Source organism: Paralichthys olivaceus, chromosome 19 (genome assembly GCF_024713975.1).
Source record: "Paralichthys olivaceus isolate ysfri-2021 chromosome 19, ASM2471397v2, whole genome shotgun sequence".
NCBI classification, from domain to species: domain Eukaryota; kingdom Metazoa; phylum Chordata; class Actinopteri; order Pleuronectiformes; family Paralichthyidae; genus Paralichthys; species Paralichthys olivaceus.
The window spans coordinates 19,149,529-19,172,041 of record NC_091111.1 but is presented as its reverse complement, the minus strand read 5'-3'; the positions used below and the strand labels follow the sequence as shown (position 1 = coordinate 19,172,041).

At 40.9% G+C, this 22,513-nt stretch overlaps 4 protein-coding genes and 1 long non-coding RNA gene across 8 annotated transcripts; 3 read left to right on the top strand and 2 right to left on the bottom strand.

Annotated features, from left to right (window-relative positions):
• The first annotated feature begins 353 nt into the window (after positions 1-353).
• LOC138405611 (uncharacterized) lies at positions 354-800 on the top strand. Its single transcript, XR_011239406.1, has 2 exons — positions 354-491; positions 580-800. It is a non-coding gene; the product is annotated as an uncharacterized lncRNA (long non-coding RNA).
• A 542-nt stretch (positions 801-1,342) lies between these two features.
• On the bottom strand, positions 1,343-5,444 carry LOC109642904 (cytochrome P450 2K1-like). Its single transcript, XM_020107849.2, has 9 exons — positions 4,871-5,444; positions 4,606-4,768; positions 4,129-4,278; positions 3,885-4,045; positions 3,565-3,744; positions 3,290-3,431; positions 3,012-3,196; positions 2,731-2,872; positions 1,343-2,652 (listed from the first exon to the last, which is right to left on the bottom strand). Exons 1-9 carry the CDS (start codon positions 5,075-5,077, stop codon positions 2,465-2,467), a joined length of 1,518 nt encoding a protein of 505 aa, XP_019963408.2. The 5' UTR covers positions 5,078-5,444; the 3' UTR covers positions 1,343-2,464.
• Positions 5,445-7,240: 1,796 nt separating this feature from the next.
• On the top strand, positions 7,241-10,799 carry LOC109642906 (cytochrome P450 2K1-like). The gene is made up of 9 exons (XM_020107852.2): positions 7,241-7,544; positions 7,664-7,826; positions 7,979-8,128; positions 8,209-8,369; positions 8,452-8,631; positions 9,571-9,712; positions 9,818-10,002; positions 10,188-10,329; positions 10,406-10,799. Exons 1-9 carry the CDS (start codon positions 7,338-7,340, stop codon positions 10,555-10,557), a joined length of 1,482 nt encoding a protein of 493 aa, XP_019963411.2. The 5' UTR covers positions 7,241-7,337; the 3' UTR covers positions 10,558-10,799.
• A 545-nt stretch (positions 10,800-11,344) lies between these two features.
• Positions 11,345-17,010, bottom strand: LOC109642905 (cytochrome P450 2K1-like). Of its 2 annotated transcripts, none has more exons than XR_011239404.1 (9): positions 15,047-17,010; positions 14,808-14,970; positions 14,580-14,729; positions 14,335-14,495; positions 14,044-14,223; positions 12,743-12,884; positions 12,475-12,659; positions 11,773-12,265; positions 11,345-11,694 (listed from the first exon to the last, which is right to left on the bottom strand). XR_011239404.1 is itself a non-coding variant. In XM_020107851.2 (9 exons), the coding sequence occupies exons 1-9, from the start codon at positions 15,242-15,244 to the stop codon at positions 11,507-11,509; spliced, it is 1,509 nt and encodes a 502-aa protein (XP_019963410.2). In that variant the 5' UTR covers positions 15,245-17,010; the 3' UTR covers positions 11,345-11,506. The 2 variants fall into 2 exon arrangements, 1 of the variants encoding a protein (XP_019963410.2); XM_020107851.2 differs by having other exon boundaries at positions 11,773-11,914.
• Positions 17,011-17,179: 169 nt separating this feature from the next.
• On the top strand, positions 17,180-21,421 carry LOC109642907 (uncharacterized). Of its 3 annotated transcripts, none has more exons than XM_069515348.1 (9): positions 17,180-17,381; positions 18,449-18,757; positions 19,488-19,745; positions 19,833-19,907; positions 19,990-20,076; positions 20,190-20,218; positions 20,626-20,682; positions 20,833-20,901; positions 20,970-21,421. In XM_069515348.1, the coding sequence occupies exons 1-9, from the start codon at positions 17,318-17,320 to the stop codon at positions 21,135-21,137; spliced, it is 1,116 nt and encodes a 371-aa protein (XP_069371449.1). In that variant the 5' UTR covers positions 17,180-17,317; the 3' UTR covers positions 21,138-21,421. The 3 variants fall into 3 exon arrangements, with proteins under 3 accessions (XP_069371449.1, XP_019963412.2, XP_069371448.1); XM_020107853.2 differs by having other exon boundaries at positions 18,443-18,757; positions 20,982-21,421; XM_069515347.1 differs by having other exon boundaries at positions 18,443-18,757.
• The last annotated feature ends 1,092 nt before the right edge of the window (positions 21,422-22,513 follow it).

Genomic DNA, 22,513 nt, shown 5'->3' with positions numbered 1-22,513 from the left:
GTTTGTTGTAAAATATGAAAAGCTTGTATATTTTTGCAGTTTTTTCTGTACACAGATATGTTATCTTTGGTTTTAATACAAATCTTCATTACTGACTTCTGATACATGTTTCTCAGATTCCCCAGGTCCTTCAGGCTCTTCAGATTCCCCAGGTCCTTCAGGTCCTTCAGATTCCCCAGGTCCTTCAGGCTCTTCAGATTCCCCAGGTCCTTCAGGTCCTTCAGGCTCTTCAGGTCCTTCAGGCTCTTCAGATTCCCCAGGTCCTTCAGGCTCTTCAGATTCCCCAGGTCCTTCAGGTCCTTCAGGCTCTTCAGGTCCTTCAGGCTCTTCAGATTCCCCAGGTCCTTCAGGTCCTTCAGATTCCCCAGGTCCTTCAGGCTCTTCAGATTCCCCAGGTTCCTCCGGCTGGCCTCCTCTGAGCTGCATCATGTTGACCGTGCGTGTTGTAGAACTGATCCTCTTGATCATAATCACTGCTGTTATCATCAGAGGTGAGGAAATGAACAGAACTACATCCTCATTTTAGGATTTATTCATTTCTCTCATTTCTTTTGTTTTTGTCTTTTTCTTCGTTGAAAGGACGTAAAAAGTCGCTGGAAGACGACCGTGAGTCAAACTAAGATTTCTGCCTCCTGGTTGTTTCTGGATCATTTGGTCAAAATCTGTGTCGTCAAGGTTTGACCCGAAGCAGATTCAGCTCCGTGTGACCTCGCTACACCATCGCACCTGGAAATGTTCATGTGTTGTGCTGTAGAATTGTACTTACTTTACAAACATGAATAATTAAATTATTATCATCACATGACGTGCGTTGTTTTTTAAATAAAGTCGAGACCTTTTTCAAGAATTACTTTTGGTGCAGGAGACGCAACAAAGATGTGGCGTGGTGGAGAAAATGAATAAATAAATACATGGGGAAAAAAGGAAAATAAAATAAACAAACAATAAATAAATCATGAAAGCACGATTGACGGTTACAGTAACGTAGCAACGTAACAGGTAATCTAGGCCGAGTTAACAGTTAACTTTATCGGGTTAATTTCTTATGTGAGTGTGCAGCAATAGAAACACCTTTGCATCCACTTATTTTGAAATCCAGACTTTGACTGAGTTACACAACTCTGTGTTTAATGTATAACATGAAATGTATAATTTGTTGTTATACTGTTGTTTTAAATGTCTTTCTTGTTTTCCTGAGTCTCTCATTCGACCTTTCACAGTTTGCGTTGTGTCAGGACTTATGTAAGAGCCGGGACTCTGACCTGTGATAAGAGTCAATACATGACGGATTTACAAAACAGGACAGATCCTCGAAACACTTAAGACAACCAATCATTATATATCTTGTGTTTAACTGTGACTATAAATAATCACTGGAAAAGATTTATTTTCAGTTTTAAAGCTGAGGAACAGTGGCCACAAGTGGTGATTAATTCATTCTGTAAGACTGCGTCGTCCGACCCACGGAACAGAAACTGAGCGGTGAATATTCCTAGAAAAGCTGCATCTGTAACTAACACAGTTCTGTTTGGATTGTTTTTTTTTATATTTTATATTTTTATATTCAGTTCAACATCACTCCAGTAGATAGAGTCATTGCACATCATTCTGTTCTGCACTTCCCACAGGAGAAATGACCTGAATCAACTGTAGCAGCCATGATGCAGAGAACCGGTGGATGAGGCCCTCGGGCTTCACATCATGTCAAGTTGTTTCTGTGGACAAAGGGTGTGGGATGTCTCCATGGAGCATATACAAACAATTCAATGAACATGGGTGACACACCAGAGTCAACCTTAAAGCCTCCATTTCAAAGGCCTAAAATGATTCCTAATAAGACTGCTGACAGAGACTTGCTGTTACATCCCTGTAGAGATCTTCATAGTGGACAAACCTTCTCTAAAGTCTTTCTCCAGGAGCAGAAGGTCCAGATGTTGTCGTCATGAAATCTTTGAGAGAAGTTATCCACGAGTCATCACTGCAATCATGATCATTTGTTTTCCTGCGTCCAGCAGAACAACAGTCTCACCATCCGCTCGCCGCGAACCCGAAGTGCTGTGATGGTTTGAATCCCGTCTCACCTCCCGTTCTGTCGTGTCATAGCGAGGAGCATTTCTATTGCCACTCTCATGTTCCTCAACACTCCTGCACACAAGCAAATCACACTGGTCTGACTATGTTCCCTTTTCCAGGGTGATCCATGAGAGGGTGAATCCTGAAGTCTCCATAGCTCCACTGGTGAACTTCTATCCTCCTAAGAATGGAACTACTCACTAACTACCATCAGAGAATTTACAGTTTGTTTTGTTACAAGGGCAAATAATCAGATATAAAATCATCTCTCTGAGGTCCCTAATCTAGGGTTAACATTTAATTTCAAAATCCTCACATTAATGCTGCTGATCATATTTGTTCGCTATTTGATTGTATCTGATTTGTCTCATCCACCCCCTCACCCTCCTCCTCACATACAGGGAATGGCACAAATTTTATGGGCTGGAGGGGTGAGGCTCAAGCCCACACATGGAGTCAGATCCAGGTCGTCCTCTGAAACTCCAGGTGGACAAGAGAAACGGAAGTGTTGCAGGAAGGTGACGAAGAAGATGAAGAGCTCCATCCTGGCCAGACTCTCTCCGAGACAAACCCTGCGGCCTGTTGAGAGGGACGGCAAAGTAAAATATCATCTGCATCTAAGAGAACGATGAAAGGAAAGTGCTTGTGCTCACGAACCTGCAGAAAAAGGCATGAAGGCGTCTCGCTTGACGAACTTTCCCTCTTTGTTCAGGAAGTGGGCGGGGTAGAAGGAGTGAGGTTTCTCCCACTCATGCTCATCGTACAGGACAGACGTCAACAGAGGATAAACTGTGGTCCCCTGTGGACAACGTTATTCTTATCAAAGTAATTGAAATCTTTAAAGGAATCAATTTGTGATTTGCTAAATTAAAAGCAGGACACTTCTGTTAAAACTGTTTGATTCTATTCTCCATATTCAGTGTTTTAATGAGTCTGACCTTCTCAATGAAGTGACCCTGGAAGGTGACGTCTTGGCTGGTCTTGTGAGGCAGAGACAGGGGGGCGATGTTGGCCAGTCTCTGCGTCTCATGGATGACGGCATCAGTGAAGGGCAGGTTCTTCCTGTCTTCAACCTGCACCTGACGACTTCCTATCACCCTCCGCAGCTCCTCCTGGACCTGGTCTGATGGAAAGTGGGAAACTTATTCTCTCTGGGTTGATCTTGGTGTAACAAAGCATCAATGTAATAGAGCTGTGCACATTTACAGCTCCTCACCCTGTATTTGTGGATACTTGGTCATAAGCAGCAGCGCCCATCTCAGTGTAGTTGCAGTTGTGTCAGTCCCGGCAGCAAACAGATTGAGAACTGTTAGCATGAGGTTTTTATCGTGGTAGTGACTGTTGCTGTTCTCAGATTTCTGCACAGAGAGAACGAAGGATATCTTGATATACAATGTGTGTGACATGCTCGGGCTGCAGACGTGGATTGAATCAAATATCATAGACGGGTGTGAATTGGCATTGAGCTATGATAGGAAAGTGTCTGCCAACCTCCATATGTTCCTTTTGAACCAGAAAGGCGTCTACAAATCCTCTGCACATCTGTGGACTGAGAGTCTCTTTCAGACGTCTGAACAGCTTCAAGTTCTGTTCCTTATTGTCTTCAATCATTTTCTTTACAGCCTTCGGGTTACTGAAGAATTTACCAATCCATGGGAACAGGTTGTATAACTGTAAAATACACACATTTATATATAAATATATATTTGAAATTAACAATTGAATGTCATTGGGATTCTGTTCTGTTAGATTATTATGTGTATTTAAATCAAAGCGCTGTAACTATACGATACAAACATATGATGTGATACCTGCACTGATGCAGAGGCCAGGAGTTGAAATTGTTTGTTTGATCGATAAACCAAAGACGTAAACTCTGGATCATCATATTCAAATCTGTTTCCATAGACCATGGAGCAGATGATATTAGAGACTGCACAGCTCAATGGTTGGGTCGTGTCAAAGGCTTCTCCTGCAACAAGAACAACAAGGTGAGATACGTTCATTTCTTTAAAGCATGAGATGTTGATTATATACGTGTTTGGAAACACTTACCTTTAAACTTGTTAAACACTTCAGTGAGGTACTGGCATTCCTCGATAATTTTTTCCTCACACGCTTTTTTACCCATCCCATAATCTCTTAGGTTTGTCAAGGTAAAGCGCCTCATTTCTTTCCACGCATCCCCATTGGACCATATAACCCCTAATGAAATAAACATAAAATACATTCGTAAGTGATCGATTATAGCTAAAGCCTGGAAACAGCCTGGGAGACACAACGTCTGCAGAACACCTGAAAGCACAGGCAGTAGATGGTGAGATTACGAAGACTAAATTAACAATGACAGAATAGCATCATCCTCACTACCATCTGACACCAGACACCTTGCCCATCACTGCAATAGCGAGGTCAATGTTTTAAAGAATTAACTATACCCCTCAATGGCTATGGTGGAAAAATGATGTCGTCCTCGAGATAAAACATTTGTTAAAGTCATTTGCGAAAGAATTAAAAAATACATTTTCTTACCATGTCCGCCACTAGTTTCTTGCATAATTAACATCGGGTCTCTGTCTCCAAACTCTTCAGCACAGTTAACAAGCGCTTCCTTCACCGTCTTGTATCCGGCTAGAACCACCACTTTCTTGCGTCCCAAATAAATGGTGAACACTGATCCATATTTCTTGGACAACTAAAAACAGCAGCATAAATTGTAAGTAGGCTATTTACACATTTGAAAGAACGTACACACAATCCTAAGAGAAGTTTAAAACTACTCTGTTAATCTCTTTACCATCAGTAATGAGTGGTAGGTTCTCTTGAGGTCCAGCTGCAGCAGGTTTCCAAGCAGGGGAAGTGGTCTGGGTCCTGGAGGTTCTTTCCTGTGTTCCTGGGAGCTGAAGCTGGAGGAGGACACAAGGTAGACCAGCAGCACAACCAGTAGAGCCCCCAACAGGGAGACAGAACTGGAAGTCTGGAGGAATAGATCTAATATCCCCATGACTTAAACACTGCTAGAGCTCTGAAACAAAACGGGTTTCTGTCCAGTTTTCTGTGGATTTATCAGGAGAATGGGCACAGCCCCAGAGGAGGAGGGACGAACTGTGGACAAAGGACGGGAGGGAAAAACTGTACCAAAGTTTTTCTCAGGTCAAATCTGTCTCAAATTGGACTTTAAAGCAGTTAGTTGTTAAAGACACAAAACAAATACATTGTACAAAGCCCTTTGCTCCAGTGATAAATCATCGGCTTGATAAATGATTAAATAGGAGCATGATCAGGTCTCTGGGCTCGCACAGTTACTCACATGAAATCTTTATATCTTTATGTGGCATTTATATCAGGCGAGGCAAAGGTATTTGTATTGTGCGTTATCATACACAGAGGTCAGTCAATGTGCTCTACAGAAATGAGAGGAGTGTCAAAAACACACGACGAAGCGTGGAAATATCATATTATGTGAGCAGGTGAGTATTACAAGCTTGTTTTTAAATGTTGAACATCCTGTTATTGCACTGAGAAAAAACCCTTCAAGATGGGTGTTTTTGTAACTGAATATATATAATATATAATATATCCATGCATTTAAAAACATTTATAATGTGCTCTGAAACGAAACACCAATGATAAAATATTAAGGTCATTTCAATCTTATTATGCAACTGTGGAATTAAAAGTAAAAAACACAATAACTGATTATGTTACAGAAGCATTTCAGGTGCCAAGTGTGCGTAGATTCTGTTCTTACATAAGAAAACAAATCCCAGATAAGAAAACATTGGTCAGAATCTTCGTTAAAATGGCGCAAGTGGTGTTTAAGTAATGTATTCTTGATGAACGTGATGAACACGTGGAAGTGTTGTAGGTCAGACAAACATCACCTTATTGTGAAGGTCGTGGTGACATGAGACGATTCAACATTGTCACGTTTTAAATTTTGAACCAAAACCTTGTTGTTTTCATTGACGTCTTTTGCTTTGATCATCCAATTAATCAGGATGTTCTTTGATCCGAACCCAACTCTTCTGGTCGAACTTAATTTCGGTACGTTGTGAGGACCGTGATCCGAGGAACCTCCCACACCTGATATTTTGTTCCAGACTAAACTGAAAAGTCCAAAACTTCGAGCCAAACAGGGGAGAGAGGAAAGCTCCCAGAGTGACATTTAAAGCAACATTGTGCAAGTTTTCTACTGTAAACTACAGCTTGATTAAAAGAGTTTGATGTTTGAGTGTGAACTTGGAGAAAGTTTCCTCCTTCACTCTCTGAGCGTCTGTTCTCTGTAACTCTGGTGAGAGGGTTCGATCTCCTGAGAGTCACAGCTTCAACTGTCACAATCGGCTCCAGACAGTTGAAGAGTGAAGCTGAACTGTGATCAGTTCAAAACACTGACAAGTTATTAACAACCAGAGTTTATCTCCAATGTTCAGCAGGAAACTTTAAAATATGAAGAATTGCAGAGGATCTTGGGTAATATCCAGCGTACAAAGTGTCATCGAAACACAGTGAAGAGAGCCGGGGTGTGACGCTGGAAACCTGGAGGCTCCATGAAACTGTCAGATGTTTTGTTTGAAATGCAAATATGGAGTTACAGTTTCAAAGTCAAATATTGACCTAGACCTATTCAATATTCCTGTGAACGTGATATCTCAAGAATGTCATGACGGAACTTCCTTAAATTTGGTACAAATATCCACTTGGACTCAAGGATGACCGGAATAGAATTTGGTGGTCAAAGGACCTACGACGAGGATCACAGAGGACATTAAGGCTAAAAACTTGGTGTGAATGACGTCATTTGGCCTCGCACTTGATGTTTTTCAGGGTTTTTTTACATTTGAAGACGGGGCCCCATTTACTTCAGTTGTATTGGATTCTTTACCCCTGAAACTACAGAAGAGCTTTGTGGACTCAAACACTTCACCCCCCTCGTCAAAGTGGTTAGCAGCTGATGAGTGAATTTTCCTTTTTGGGTGAACTATCCCTTTAACCTTCAACAAGAGAACAGTCCTCTCCCAGGACAGGCATAGATGTCCCTTGTAGTGCTTTCGTAATTATGGGTCTGAAAAAAAATTCTTTGATTTAAATAACTGTATTGACACAGAGGAAAGATGTGCACACACCCATAGGTGCACAGTTAAAGTATAAATACCTCACATCCTCCAGCGGTGGAGGTTTAGTGGCCTCCTTCACTTCACTGATGGCTAGTTAAAAGCTACATGTTTCATGTTAACACTGTGGATCTAATTTGTTAAACTGTCATGGAGACATCATATTTTTTCCTCCAGTTCCTCAGTTCAACCTCTTTGCTGTTGACTGTGATCTTCCTGTTGCTCATCTCCTATGTTTCGTCTTCCAGCTTCAGCACCAGGGGAGACAGCAAGGGACCCCCTGGACCCAGAGGGCTTCCCCTGCTTGGGAACATGCTGCAGATGGACTTCCGACAACCCTATAAAACACTGATTGAGGTAAAAGCATTTTGTTGTGTCCGGCCAGCTGACTACTTTCATCATAGCTTTGCCACCTTGCTTGCTTTCCTCTGTGTGCTTGAAATTTAGCTGTAATGACAGTGTTTCCCTTTGGTTAGTTTTCCAAGCAATATGGATCAGTGTATAGCATCCGTTTGGCACACCAGAAAGTGGTGGTCCTGTCGGGATACAAGACGGTGAAGAACGCGTTGGTTAAATACGCAGAAGAGTTTGGAGACAGACATCAAGCTCTACTTATGCATGAATCTAATCAAGGACATGGTAAGTGGGGAAAACAGGTCAAACAAGTTATTTAATAAAAAACAGTTTTACACTAATGATTTTGGGTCTGAAGATGTTTTGACCCTCAGGGCCACCGTACTTCAACCCTCAGCTGCACATTAAATCTAATTTGTCAAACAAATTCAACTCAGGTATCATCTGGTCCAATGGCGACACATGGAGAGACATGCGTCGCTTTGCTCTGAAGAACCTGAGAGACTTTGGGATGGGCAAAACGATCTTTGAGGACAAAATCATTGAGGAATGTGACCACCTCATAAAAGAGTTTAAGAAATCTGAAGGTACATATTTCATTATTATAATCAACTATGTGAAACTGTGGAAAATTTGTTTTTAACTTTTTGGTGTTTCCCCGTTACAGGAAAACCTTATCATGTAAACGATCCATTAATCTTCACAACTTCCAATGTAATCAGCTCCTTGGTGTATGGCAAAAGATTTGAATATGATGATACAAAGTTTGTGTCTCTGATACATTGCACATCCAGACGCACAGAAATCATGTTGTCACGTTCAGCACAGGTACAAACACTTCAATGATCACAGTCAGAATGTAGAAATCAGAAGTTAGGATAAAAAGTGATGCATATTCTTTTTCTGACAGATCTTCAACGTGTTACCATGGATTGGTAGATTTATTCCTAACAGGAAAGAATTCCGTGAGATAGGGGATGTCAGTGTGAAACATAACATAGAGATGTTCAGACGTCTGAAAGAGACCCTCAATCCAGAGATGTGCAGAGGCTTTGTGGATGCCTTTCTGGTCCAAAAGGAAAAACACGAGGTTGGAAAACTTGTCTGTCAAAGCTGATATTTTTGTTCTTTGAGTCGAGCGATTGGGGACAGGCAGGGTTTGGTTCGAAGGAATTTTACAACCCTGTATTAGATTTAACTTTTCCTGTCTTTGCTCATTTTTAGAATGAAGTCGAGCACAACACAGCTACTATCATTAATCTCTATTTTACTTAATTTGACCTGACGATGCCGTGCTCGTTATTAAATGATTGAGTTTAATATATCATAAATAGGGATTCGAATTCAGAGAGGACATGGCTTTTTCTATGGTTGCATTTTTTTTTGTTTATCCTGTCATTGAGCAGTTGTGTTCTGCTTTAACAAAAATAATCTTCACTCTTAGACAAAACCAATTTACACGTTGAGTTTACATCCATGCTACTACACTTTGTATTTCATTTTGTTCACCTGGTGTCCACAGTACTCCAGAGTTTTAGAGAAGGTAAAACATCTCTTGCTGATTGGGTTATTCCGGTCACAACGTAGCGTTCAGTAACTCGTCAGGCTCTTAGCACATGATCCCCTTCCTGACGAACGCAACCAGCAACAGCCTCAGTTTCCATTGTAAAACATGAGATAGAGAACTGACCCTGTTGTCTTTGCTAACAGCTGTTGTTCAGATCAGTTCTGTATTTATGATGATACAACTGTACGCCAAGTGTACGTGAGTGGTCACGTGATATGCGTTGTGAGGCGTGTTAGTGTGGACAGGGATGGTTTAAATTTTCAAAGAAAAATGTAATAGTATGGATGTAGCCTCAGTTTGTACCCCACCCGTCCACCAAGCATCAACACAATCTGTTCTTTCGTGTTTGATGGCCAAACTGTTTTCTCATTTACCTGTGAGATTGACATGTTGGTGTTTGACACAACGTGAAAGAAAAACAGATGAGTTTAAACAACTGCACTGATGCTTCATTACCTGCAGGAATCTGGAATTACCAACAGTAACTTTACCGATGAGAACCTCATGAAATCAGTCATTAATATGTTTGCTGCCGGTAGCGAGTCAACCTCAGCAACATTAGCATGGGGACTGATGCTGATGGCCAAATATCCAGAAATACAACGTAAGGAACTTAAACACAGTCTCATACAGCAACAAATATTATAGCGACAAAATCTGCCACATGGAAATCACCTAAAACCGAAACACATTCTGTTCGTCCCCCCAGACCAGGTGAGGGAGGAGCTGAGCAGGGTGGTCGGGAATCGTCAGGTGCGGATCAATGACAGGATGAACTTGCCCTTGACCAACGCCGTCATCCATGAGATTCAGAGAGTGGCCAGCATTGCACCAATGGGGCTTCCTCACCAAGTCAACAAGGACTTCACCTTCCAGGGTCACTTCATTGAAAAGGTTTGTCTTCGTGCCCCACCCCCCAAATGTTTAAATCAAACCCTCACCCTTGTCTGACAGAGGCTAGTGGAACACAGATGAACATTCTTTGGAACAGTTTACATAAAATCTTGATTAACGACACATTGGTGCCCCAGGGAAAGGTGTTAATCAGGAAAATGTTAAGATTTCTGTGTTGTCCACAGGGGACCGTAGTGCATGCCCTCCTGAGAACTGTCCTGCATGATGAGAACGAGTGGGAGAAACCTGAGTCCTTTCATCCCGCCCACTTCCTGGACAAAGATGGACAGTTTGTGATGCGAGACGCCTTCCTGCCCTTTTCTGCAGGTTGGTGGGAACAAGCATTGCTTCCTTTATAAAGTTCAGACTTTAGCTGACGTGTTTTCTTTGTTGTCTCTTTCAGGTCGCAGGGCTTGTATAGGTGAGACTCTGGTCAAGATGGAGCTCTTCATCATCCTCAGCAGCCTCCTGCAGAAGTTTCACTTCTCTCCTCCACCTGAAGTTCAAATGGAAAATCCATATAATTTGCAATTGATGTGTGAACCTTTGTTTTAGCTGTGAGCTGTCCCCTGTGTGTGAGGAGGAGGAGTGTTGAAGATTGACCAAACACCACTATATAATATTCCTTAATAACTGTATTTATATAGCATGTATCTAAACAAAGTAAGTAAGGAAGGGGAAAGTAGTAACATTGCAATACATTACTTACTTATTACTTACTGATGTCTTTCAACTCTTCTTGCTGTAATACTGCAAATTTCCCCATTGTGGGACTAATAAATGATTATCTTATTTTATCTTATCTTATAACCTCCTTGTCGAAGGTAACTCGATACTCACAGAGGAGTGAGTTTCTCTGGTCGTCCTGATGAGCAGAGCATATTAACCAACCCTTAACATTGACTAAATAAACATCAGCTGTTTGAAGAAGACTTGAAACTAGAGACTGAGACAAAAACTCCTGAGGGCAATGTTTACTGACGTTATACAGTGAGAAGTAGTGTCAAACGACCAGTGGAGTCGCCCCCTGCTGGTCAGAGAGGGCATACAGATTTTAGGCACTTGTCCTTTGGTTTCAATGACCCTGAGTCTATGTCCTTTTTTTATACAGTCTTTGTATACAACTCATCAAAAGCATTGTATATGTCCTTTAAGTTTCTAGCTACTCAGACCTCACGTCTTTAACAGCCAATGAATTTTCATTTTGAAATGAGAACCGTTGTATCATTGTCAGGAAACGTTCGCAAATGCCTCTTTACAAAGTTCTACTTGAACACCATGAACTCCGCAGGTCAGGGTACAGGTTCACATATTAAACAAAAATCAAACCATGACATCATCATGACTTATCAGTTCCATTTTATTTTACAAGAACCAGATAAAAAATACTATTGTGAAGGTATTGAAAGTAGCTGAGTGAGAAAGTACGTAGTAAAGTCTTGTGCAGATAAAAAATCTCTTCTCCTGAATATAAGTTAATCAAGCAGCATTGTGGAGCCAGGATTTACATACAGGCAACAGCACACAGCTCATGGGTGGAAGGGTTTAGGGTTAATCCAACTCGAGGCATCAGATCCAGGTCGTCCTCTGAAACTCCAGGGGCTGGAGTGAAACGGAAGTGTTGCAGGAGAGTGGCAAAGAAGATGAAGAGCTCCATCCTGGCCAGACTCTCTCCGAGACAAACCCTGCGGCCTGTTGAGAGGGACGGCAAAGTAAAATATCATCTGCATGTAAGAGAACGATGAAAGGAAAGTGCTTGTGCTCACGAACCTGCAGAAAAAGGCATGAAGGCGTCTCGCTTGACGAACTTTCCCTCTTTGTTCAGGAAGTGGGCGGGGTAGAAGGAGTGAGGTTTCTCCCACTCATCCTCATCGTACAGGACAGACGTCAACAGAGGATACACTGTGGTCCCCTGTGGACAATAACAATTACTGCATGCTCAGTTTTGTGGGATCAACAAACCAGAAATTAGAGAGCCAATTAACATGTACATAAAAAAAATGTATTCTAAAGAAATGAAAACTTTGTATAACAGTACTTAAAGGCATTTCGATATAATTCTGTAAAACTCTCTCATTATTATTTTTTACCATTGAAGTATAATATTGTGGAGGTTTTTTTTTTACCCCCAATCCTTCATTTGTTGGTTGGTTTGTTTTCTTGTTTATTTTAACCAAGATTCCACAAAACAACTTATCTGAGTTCCGGGACGCTTGATGGAAGGATGAGGTTCAGGTCAGGAAAGAACCCAATGTATTTTGATCTGGATCAGGGGTAAAGATCCAAGACACTTTGTTCACTGTTTTCCCAGTTCATGGATCTTTATGAAAACCATCAGTCATGTTTAGGGATATTAGGGGACTGGTGGGCCTGGGTGGAGGTATCCGCTCACTGACTGCCCTTCTAGTTGGTTTGTATCTGTCTTCCAAGTCAGGTGGGATGACCCACACTAGTTGTTTTAATGAGTCTGACCTTCTCAATGAAGTGACCCTGGAAGGTGACGTCTCGGCTGGTCTTGTGAGGCAGAGCCATCGGGACAATGTTGGCCAGTCTCTGCGTCTCATGGATGACAGCATCAGTGAAGGGCAGGTTCTTCCTGTCTTCAACCTGCACCTGACGACTTCCTATCTCCCTGCTCAGCTCCTCCTGGACCTGGTCTGATGGAAGGGTATTTTTGTTTTCTTTTTGTTTTTAAGATATTCTTGAGTTGGTGGAGCTGCTGGTGTCCTCAGCTCCTTACCTTGTATTTTTGGATACTTGGCCATCAGCATAAGTCCCCATCTCAGTGTTGTCGCCGTTGTGTCTGTCCCAGCAGCAAAGAGATTATTGACTGTGGTCAGAAGGTTTTTATCATGAAAGTGATTTTTGGAAATCCCAGATTCCTGAATGGAGATAGGACCAGAGCAGTTATTCAAACGTTTTTTTTTTTACCCTCAGTGACTAACTCAGGGTTGCATTTCAAACTCTTCACTTCTACTTTTGGCTTGAAACAGGTGTAGACCGAGAGAGCAGATGGATTTGGGGCCCAGAAGCAATTAACCCTATCCTATCTGAGTCAGTGTCATCTTTTCCAAGTTCCTTCTTAAAATGTAGGTCTTCTGGAATGCAGTTCTTGATTTCATCATTATCCTTTATGCCAGCAAACGTGGACAAACTATCGCAACAACTTATTGATGGGTTTCCACAAGACGTAGTGGGAATATCACTTGGGAGTTAATTTCTAGACAATTAACTTTTGGATCCGATCGGCTAGACAACATTTTTTTTTCAAGATATCTCTACAAATAATTTTCAATCTAAAGCTTATATTGATCGGACAACATGATAAATGACATCATGAAGAAATCACAATGATGCCATGTGTAGTTCTCTGTTCCCTTTAGGACTATAGACAAAAACTAAAGCTTATATGGATGGAAAAACCCTTCATGATCCTGCTGCCAGTCCATAGTGACCTCATTAGATATAAAAAGCCACTTTAGTTGTGTAGGTTCCTGTATCAACTAAAAACAGGCTCTAGAGACGAGCCCACTGTGGTTTCTACTACACATTTGGAAGGGAAGGTTAAACGTGGGGGTATTCAATTGGTTGCAATACACAACTTCCCCACTAGATGTCACAAAATCCTACACATTGAACCTTTATCCACATTTCTCTTAGACCACATTCAGTTTAGAGAGAAGGCTCAAGTTAATGTGTAGAGCTGCTATTGGATGACGTATTAGAGTTTTTAGTAGAAAGGGAGGGGGGGGAGTCAGGGCCTTTGATATGGATGATCTGCATGGTCAAAATGTCACACGTGGACGTCCTCACAGGGGTCTTACGTGTCTAATATGTTTGATTTGGCCTCTCTAGCTGTTTTCACACCTGCCCAGGTTCAGATGGAATAAACTGACTCATTTACAAAAAGGTTTATTAATTGTCCCGTTAAATTTTAAACCGGATAAATGGAATAATAATCTTAATTTGACATTAAACAATAGCTATGAATAAAGTAGCTACTTTAAAAAAATAATATTGTGAAATCAAGCATTTGCAAACCTCAAGGTTTTGCTTTCGGACCAGAAAGGCATCCACGAACCCTCTGCACATCTGTGGATCGAGGGTCTTTTTCAGATGTGTGAACAGCTGTAAGTTCTGTTTCCTATTAGCTTCATACAATTTGTTGAATTCCTTCGTTTTGGCGAGCAATTTACCAAACCACGGGAACAGGTTGTAGATCTGTCAAAAGAAGAATAACAAAAAGAATCACATTTTTTTAATATTTTTTTTCTTTCCCAGTTGCAAAAGTTTTTGAATCAAATATATTAAAGTGGCTGTGCTAAATTATACTTGTATTGATGGAGAGCCCGCGAGTTGAATATTTCTGTTTGTTCGATCGACCAGAGATATAAACTCTGGGTCATCGTATTCGAACCTGCTGCCATAGACCATGGAGCAGATAATATTAGAGACTGCACAGTTCATCGGTTGGGTCGTATCAAAAGCTTCTCCTGCAAGAAAAAAAAGGACGTTTTTTGTAGGATCTTTGTGTAAAGGCTGCTCAAAATGCAGCTGTTTGAATGACATATATTTACCATTAAAGTTCTTAAACACCTCAACGAGGTGGTCACATTCCTCAATGATTTTGTTCTCACATGTCTTCTTGCCCATTCCGAAGTCTCTCAGGTTCGTCAGAGCAAAGCGACGCATTTCTTTCCACGAATCCCCATTGGACCATAAAACCCCTGGAATAGAGTAGTTATTACTTATTACTGCTGGTAAACCACAACAATGTGGGAAAAAAATGTTTTTCCTTTACTCACCATGTCCTTCATTGTTTTCATCCACGATTAGCATCGGGTCTCTGTCTCCAAACTCCTCGGCATAGTTTACAAGCGCCTCCTTCACCGTCTTGTATCCGGCCAGAACCACCACTTTCTTGGATCCAAAATAGACGGTGAACACTGATCCATACTTCTTGGAAAGCTAAGAGCAGAGGAGTGATGTCATGATTCACACATGACTCAGAATCAGAGAGGAAAGTGGAAGAGAGCTTCCTCACCTCCAGTAAAGAGTAGAAGGGTCTCTTGAGGTCCAGCTGCAGCAGGTTCCCCAGCAGAGGAAGTGGTTTAGGTCCTGGAGGATCCTTGTCCTCCTGGGAGCCGAAGCTGGAAACTAGGTAAATGAGGACCAGGACCACCAGAGCCCCCAACAGGGAGACAGAGCTGGAGGACTGAAGAAAAACACCGAACATCTCCATTGTCTAACACAGTGAGTTTCCTCCTGTGCTGTGTTTGGTGCAAGTGAGTGTTGTGAGAAGGAGGGAAAGCTTTTGTAGCTGTAGCCACGCCCACTGAGACGGAGTGTGAGCCATTATCCATTATCAACAGTTTAGTGTGGATTTATCTTCAGTGATTGTGTCTGTACAGAGGGTAAATCGACAGTAATGTTTCACCCAGACTGGAAATATTATGCACCAGTTATTTTGACCTTTGGCTGGTTTTAAAAAAAAAAGTCTCATCGGCACCTTCGGAGAATTGTGGGACTGGACAATGTTGGTTTGAGGGAAAAGTCAAAACGTCTCTTTTGAAAGTTCTGCTCGTTCAGACGCTCTGAACTGAAGTGTTCATACAGACCATGAATTATTCTTAATGTCTTCTTCTTCTTCTTGCCTTTGGACATGGAGCACCTTGTCTGCAGAGTGCATTTCATTTCCTGACACACGTTTGCATACTTATTGTTTTTTACATCTTGGGAACGATGTACAACAGAGGCCGAGCTCCTCAGTTTCCCCAACGTGACTCACTGGGGCACAAAAAAAAAAAATCCTCTGCTGGCAACAGGAAAGGAGTCAAACTTTCAGAAGACGTTCACAATTACGGAAAAACGCAGAGCACCGACAGACGGCTCGGTCAGTTTCCATATATGTACCTAGCATTGAGCATGAGTGAGCTTTAATTCTGAACTGTATCATCAGGGGGAGGATCCAAAAAACCTTTAATTCACTTTCTTTAGCGTTGTGAGACATTTTTTTCTCAGAGAATAATTCATGGATCTTGATGAAAACATAAATTTAAGGAACTGATATTTAGTGTGTAAAAATCAGGGTCTAGTGAAATTAAATGTGGTTTTACAAAATGTCTGTTGGGTCTTTTTATTTCATGATCATTTTTCGTTTGAATTAGAACCTGAACTCTCACTGAGTCTTACAGCAGCAGGTCCCATCCTGTCGGTTTCATTATGAAACAAACTAAACTGTGACACAGATTTCTGTCCCAGAATCCACAAATGAAAAGATTTGCTCACACACACACAAATCTCCAATTTACCCTTCGCCCACTTATTTTACAAGCTGGCCAATGATAAACTGAATCAGTTTGATGTTTAACATGGTGACTGTAGGGCAAAGATCGTCCTGCGTGAACTTAGGAACACTCCTCTGTTCTGACTTTGTTCTGTGTCAGTAGACATCCAGCAGCGAACCAGAAAAGGTTTGATGCATTTACGACAATTACAGTAAAGACCATAAACCATCAGAAACGTTCTCCTCCGTGGATCAGTGGTCGACTGCAGTTTGACTTGATGTGATGTTATGAACTGGAATTTATTTAATGTCTCTCTCAAACTTCTCCATGTGTTGATGGATGTGTTTGAAATGTGAAAAAGACACAACAAGTAGCAGGAGTTTCCTCTGAGCTGCACCGAGGACTGATAATCCACGAGTGTGTGTAATCTGGTTCAGTGTTGGTGGAGATAAGAGCTCTGCTGTGCGACATTCTTGCTTTATTTGTTCCTTTATTTATAGTTTATCGGTTTTTATCTGTTAAATAGAACAGAATATTTTTTTTATATTGAGTGACTTTTTTTTTACTAACTTTTAAAGTTCTGCATATAAACTTGTAGAAACCTAAAAGCATGAAAGTGACTATAAAAAGGAACATCTTGTGTTGTCATGTCATTTATCTCCTCACTAAACCACAGCTTCCTCATCTGATGAACATTTGGAACAAACCGTTTTTTTCTCCTCCATTTATTTTCCGTCTGCTCTCTCACCTCCTCCGGGTCGTCGTCAGGCTGCTGTGACATTTCACCTCTCGTCTGCGGGCGGCTGCTTCTTCGCCTGCTGGATTATCAATCTGGGAAAACTGCTAAATTAAGAAAGAGATGAAAAAAAAAAAGATGTAAAAGAGATGAATAGCTGATGAGCTCCACCTACAGAACAAGCTGATGGCCAAAATGAGGAAGTCTTCCCTGCTGATGACAGGAAAGACATCTGTCATTTCTCTGAAGCAGATCAGAGACTCTGACAGTAAATCAGAGATAAAAAAAACTCATGATGACAGAAATAAGGTGGATTAAAGTGTTTTTATTCCTGATGCTGACGCCTCCGTTTTCAGGTAATCCTTCATTATTATACTCTCAGAAATATAATGGTTCTTTAATGTTTCCTCACAGAGTCATCACCAACTGAAGAACTCTGTCACATAGGAGATGGTTCTTTGCAAACTTCATATGGTTCCTTAAAGTGCAAGAGGTTCCTCATTTGGTTGGATGTATATTGTGGTGAAAAATAGCAGAGAATTTGTTTTCATTATTGATAAATCTGAAAATTATTTTCCTGATAACTGATCTGTGAAGCATCAGAAAACAAAGGAAGAGCTTTGTTTTGCTGTCTTGCTTTTAAACGATGATCGCGTTGATTCATTATGTCAGTTAACTGGACGAGGGGGTGTCAAATACAACGCCTCATCTCTCAGTGGTTTAGACTTTCTCTGGAGTTTGTCTTTCACACCTGAACAAAGCAGTGAGCCTTCACACGAGGGGCGGAGCAGCAAGCAACGACGGAAACCAACAGCGACTCGGTCACAAAGAACTCGACGTCTTCATCTTCTACTTGATTTTTGCCTTCTTTTTTGTTTTTCTCGCATGTTAGGAACGTCATGAACACGCCCACTCGCTCGCAATGAAACTCCGCAGTTAGATAGATAGATAGATAGATAGATAGAGTACTTTATTCATCCCCGGAGGGAAATTCAGTCGTCATAGCAGCTCGTATATCAGAACACAACAAAACACAATACAATAGAACAAAACAAAACATTGGGGTAAAAAGAACAAAAACACAAACACAAGATGAATAGGCAGACAAGTAGTGCAGTGGCAATATGATGATAATAGTAGTAGTAATGATGATATGATGGTAATGTTATTGTTAGACCCGGGGAATCTCACTTGGACATTTGCGTTCTCACACAGCGTTTGACAAATGAACATCCCAAAATTATTTTCAATAATGTTCTTTTTCTCCCTCACTAATTATCACACCCTACACAACATTTACTAACCTCTCGTGGAAAAGGAGGACGGAACATTTCCAGAGCTCCGCAGACCCTCACACATATTTACTGTATATTTCAGCCTGTATTCTTAATGTTTGTCCGTCTTTTCTCCTCATCAGTCACAGGTCAGTACCTGTCCTCCATCATCGTCAGAGAAGGAGATGACGTCACGTTGCCTTGCAAAAATGTGATTCCTGGTCAGAACAAATGTGACGGCACCGACTGGTTCTCTGATCTGAATGGCTCAGGGAACGTAGTGGATCTGGTCAGACGTGGGAGCATCAGTAAAGCTATCAAAGATAAAAACAGAGTGAGTGTTAACGAGAACTGTTCTCTGGTCATAAAGAACGTCACGGCTGCAGACAACAGGCGCTACGACTGTCGACAGCTCAAATCAGAACAAGACCACCTGGTTCATCTGTCTGTTGTTCAAGGTGAGATTTCTGAAGCGCTACAATAATTCTGATCTCACTGGTGGTGTCGTTCCTCAAGAGAAAAGCTGCTGAAGGTTTTCAGAGACAAAATAATGAGCAAGGACAACAACAAAAACTCAACAGGAGACAGTCGCAATTATAGACTGTGCCTGAAACATGTATTCTCTCAAGTGACCAGCAGGGGGCGACTCCACTGGTTGCTAAAAACATGTGTTTCTATATAAGTCTATGAGAAAATGACATCAGGAGTTTATGTCTCAGTTGTGTCAAGTCTTCATTTTTCAGTTTTTAATATCAAAACAAAAGTCAGATCTGTTTTTCTGTGTCTCAGCTTGTTTCCTGATTTTGATTTGAAAATTTAAAAAAGTTCAAAGACTTTACTCCTTCAATCCAGAAGAGTATTCAAAATATTTTTACAAAAACTCCAACACAGATACTCGGAGGTATTAGAAAGAACGATTAGATAAAGACTTAAAGGAAACGTTTTTTCACTTTCCTCTGGTGTGTTTATACATAGACTGGATACAAAAATTGAAAGTGACACAAATCCAGAGTTTTCTCTCAAATGAACAGCAGGGGGCGACTCCAGGAATCACTTTTCATTGAAGTCCATATGTAAACGATTCTGATAATCTCTTGATTTTTAGCGAGTAAATATTTAAGGTCTTAACCTGTAGTTTCAGTCTTCTTCAGTGCATCCTGTCGGCTTTTTCTCCTTCCTCTCCACCAGTGACTGAATCTATCGTCAATGATGAGCTGGTGTTTTCCTGCTCCGTGTCGACATATGGGTACGGCCACAGGGTGAAGTGTCTGTACAAGGATCCCAACGTGACTAACGATGTTGTCGACTGGAGGACATCACAATGCTCACTGATAGTTTCCCCTTATCTCAAGCGGAGACCAAACTATCGGGAGTTATTTACATGTGAAGTGACCGACGGTTATTTCAAGATCGTGGAGCGGTTTACCCTCAGCTCTCAGCCCTCAGGTGAGAAACCACGCGAGTGTTCAAAACTAATTTTCCGTTTGTGATTCCTGATGTTTTCTCACTCATTTGTTCCTTCATGTTTTCCAGGTGATGAAGTGACGACAGCGACAGTAACAAGAACAACTGAGACGGACACGACAGCATCCGATCAGACGCCGCAACGTAGAGACTCAACATTTTATCCATTCTCTCTTTCAGAAGGTTTTTGTCTTTCAGTCGATCTTATTCTGATTAATCTTTCTAGGCTGGTGGTTGTACGTTGCTGTGGCTGCAGGTTTGGCAGCGTTTTTAATAACTACTGTGGCAGTCATCAGACTGAAGAGAAATAAAGGCAAGAAACTTCCCACAAGAAACTTTTAAGTCTGCAACACATTTGTTTTCTTTTTAAATAAATGTATTTTTCGCTGATGAAGCTGAAATTAACCTTTTCTTTCTTTGTTTCAGGGAACAAAACACAAATGGAGGAAAATTCTGTGAGTTTTAAAGCTGAATTTTAAAATGTTTAATTAGTCACGACCAGGTAGTTCCTCATACAACACTTTTCTTAACAAAGAGGAGGAAACAACAATAAAACAACAATCAGACGTAAAATAAAGGAAAAGAGTTTAATTGAATTATTTAAAAAATGTTTATAAATATGTATTTCTGATCCCAGTTGGTAAATTATTTCCATCAGGATAATATGGAGGAAATAAATCCTTGATATACACAGAGGCTTGGTTCTGTAACGCTTTAGGAGTCATCAATTAAATCTAAAAAGTACAAAAAAGTTCATTCAGTTGATGCAAGAAAATATATTGTAAGTGAGCATTTCAGAATTTTAGGAAATATGTATCTTCACTCTGCTGGAAACCAAATTAACTAGACTGTGTTTGTTCAGGGACAAAGACTAAACCCTGCGGAGACTCAGTCTGGTCCAGAAACCAGTTGGGACAAGGTGAGATCACACACTTCAGAACCGGAAGTCCAACTGGAGGCTTCACGACTACAGCTCACAAACCACGTGGGTGACCTCACGCTGGGTTTGGTCAGTTTATTGTGAATCCACATGTTCCTGAGGAGTCAGCATGTTGTCTTCACTCTGTAGGCTGATCCTGGAGATGATGTTTGCTACACCTCCGTCATCTACATCAAGAAGAGCAACAGGGAAGACAGGGTGAGGGACTGATGAACAATGAAAACACAAGAAACACAACCGAAGCCTGTTTCATTCTGTCTTTAAAGTTTCCTTCTCAGGTACGAGTCAGAGACGACAGTGATGCAATGACCTACAGCACCGCGAAGTCTTATTCTTCTGCTGGAGCCTCCAGCGACGTGTACGCCGCCGTCAACAAGCCAAAAGCAAACAGGGACCACAGCAGAGTCTTTATCCGTCCTCACCTTTCAACTTAATCCACAACACATAGATCTCTCTGTAAAACCAGGAGAATCCTCAACGTATTATCTGAATGAGTCATTTCCTGGATGCAATGCACTGTTGTGAAAAGCTTTTTGTCCAGAAGGTGGCGTTAAAGAGTAAAACAACTGTTTACAAAAGATTTTAAAGGTGAATTAAGAGGCCAACACTTATTTTGTCTGTAAAGATAAAGAGGAGTAATGGTGTGTGTTGTGATCAGAGCTTGTAAAAAGAAATAAATAAATGTGTAAATAAAAACAGAAACAGAAATACAGAAAAAGTCGTTGTGTATTTTTTTTTCATTCATGTTTGTGTTCAATTATCTAATCATGACTTTACTTATTTGTATTTTTGTTTATTCATACATTTTATGTCCACCATGCTTTCAGTGTTTCATTAAGAGAAAGTAAAAATGTCAACTTTCAGCTTATTAATGTGGTTTTATGAAGTTTCATTTGTTCTCAGACTTTGTTCTTGAGACAGAACGTGAGAAACAACCAAGCGATCCAATGTCGACAGCATCTGTATAAAAGACTCGGATGAGAAGTCCGTGTGGGGGTGTGGTTATGAAGGGGAAGTTCCGATTCGCTGAAAAGGAAAATGGTTTGAATATTTGACAAATAAGGATTGAGAACGAGAGAAGGAAAACAAAAAAGAGAAGAACGATGGCTGAATTCAAGTGGATGAAAAAGTCTTCAGATTGAAGGCAAAGACACTCAACACAAAAGAAACAGTTCACAACTCTACAAGTACTGGTTTTCTGACTGTATTTTAACTATGAGTTTAACGCTGATTTAAATGAACTCTATATTTGTTTGTTTGAGATTTTGCAAAGTCAGAGACAGACACACAAACTTCATATCTGTGTATGTGACAGTGAAGCTACAAGCTACAAACGCTGCAAGTAAAACTGGAGCCAAGTGCCTGAAACCTTCAGTCTCTCAAATGACCAGCACAAGGCGAAACACAAGTTTTGCTTCAGTGGTTCACGTGAACTTGTTAGTTTGCAGGATCACCACAAAACAAAGCGGAAGGATGCGGTATGGGTCAGCATTTTATTTAAAGATTCCGATCTTGTAATCTTGCAGGTTTCCACTCAGTTACCACTTTATTCTTGTAACACTTGCAACGTTTTTCTCACAGTATTACGACTTTGTTTTTTTAAAATCTCAAATGTTTTTCTTCAACATGGCCTTAATACTGTGTCGCTGATGTCTCAGAGAATAATTCATTGATCTTAATGAAAAAAGCAAACCTGATATTTATGAGTAATTTGTCATTTCTTTCTTAACAGCAACAACCAGACACAACCCGTCAGCCGCTGTCAGAGTCGGAGAAGATGTCCCTAATAAACAAAAGGACTCATTGTGAA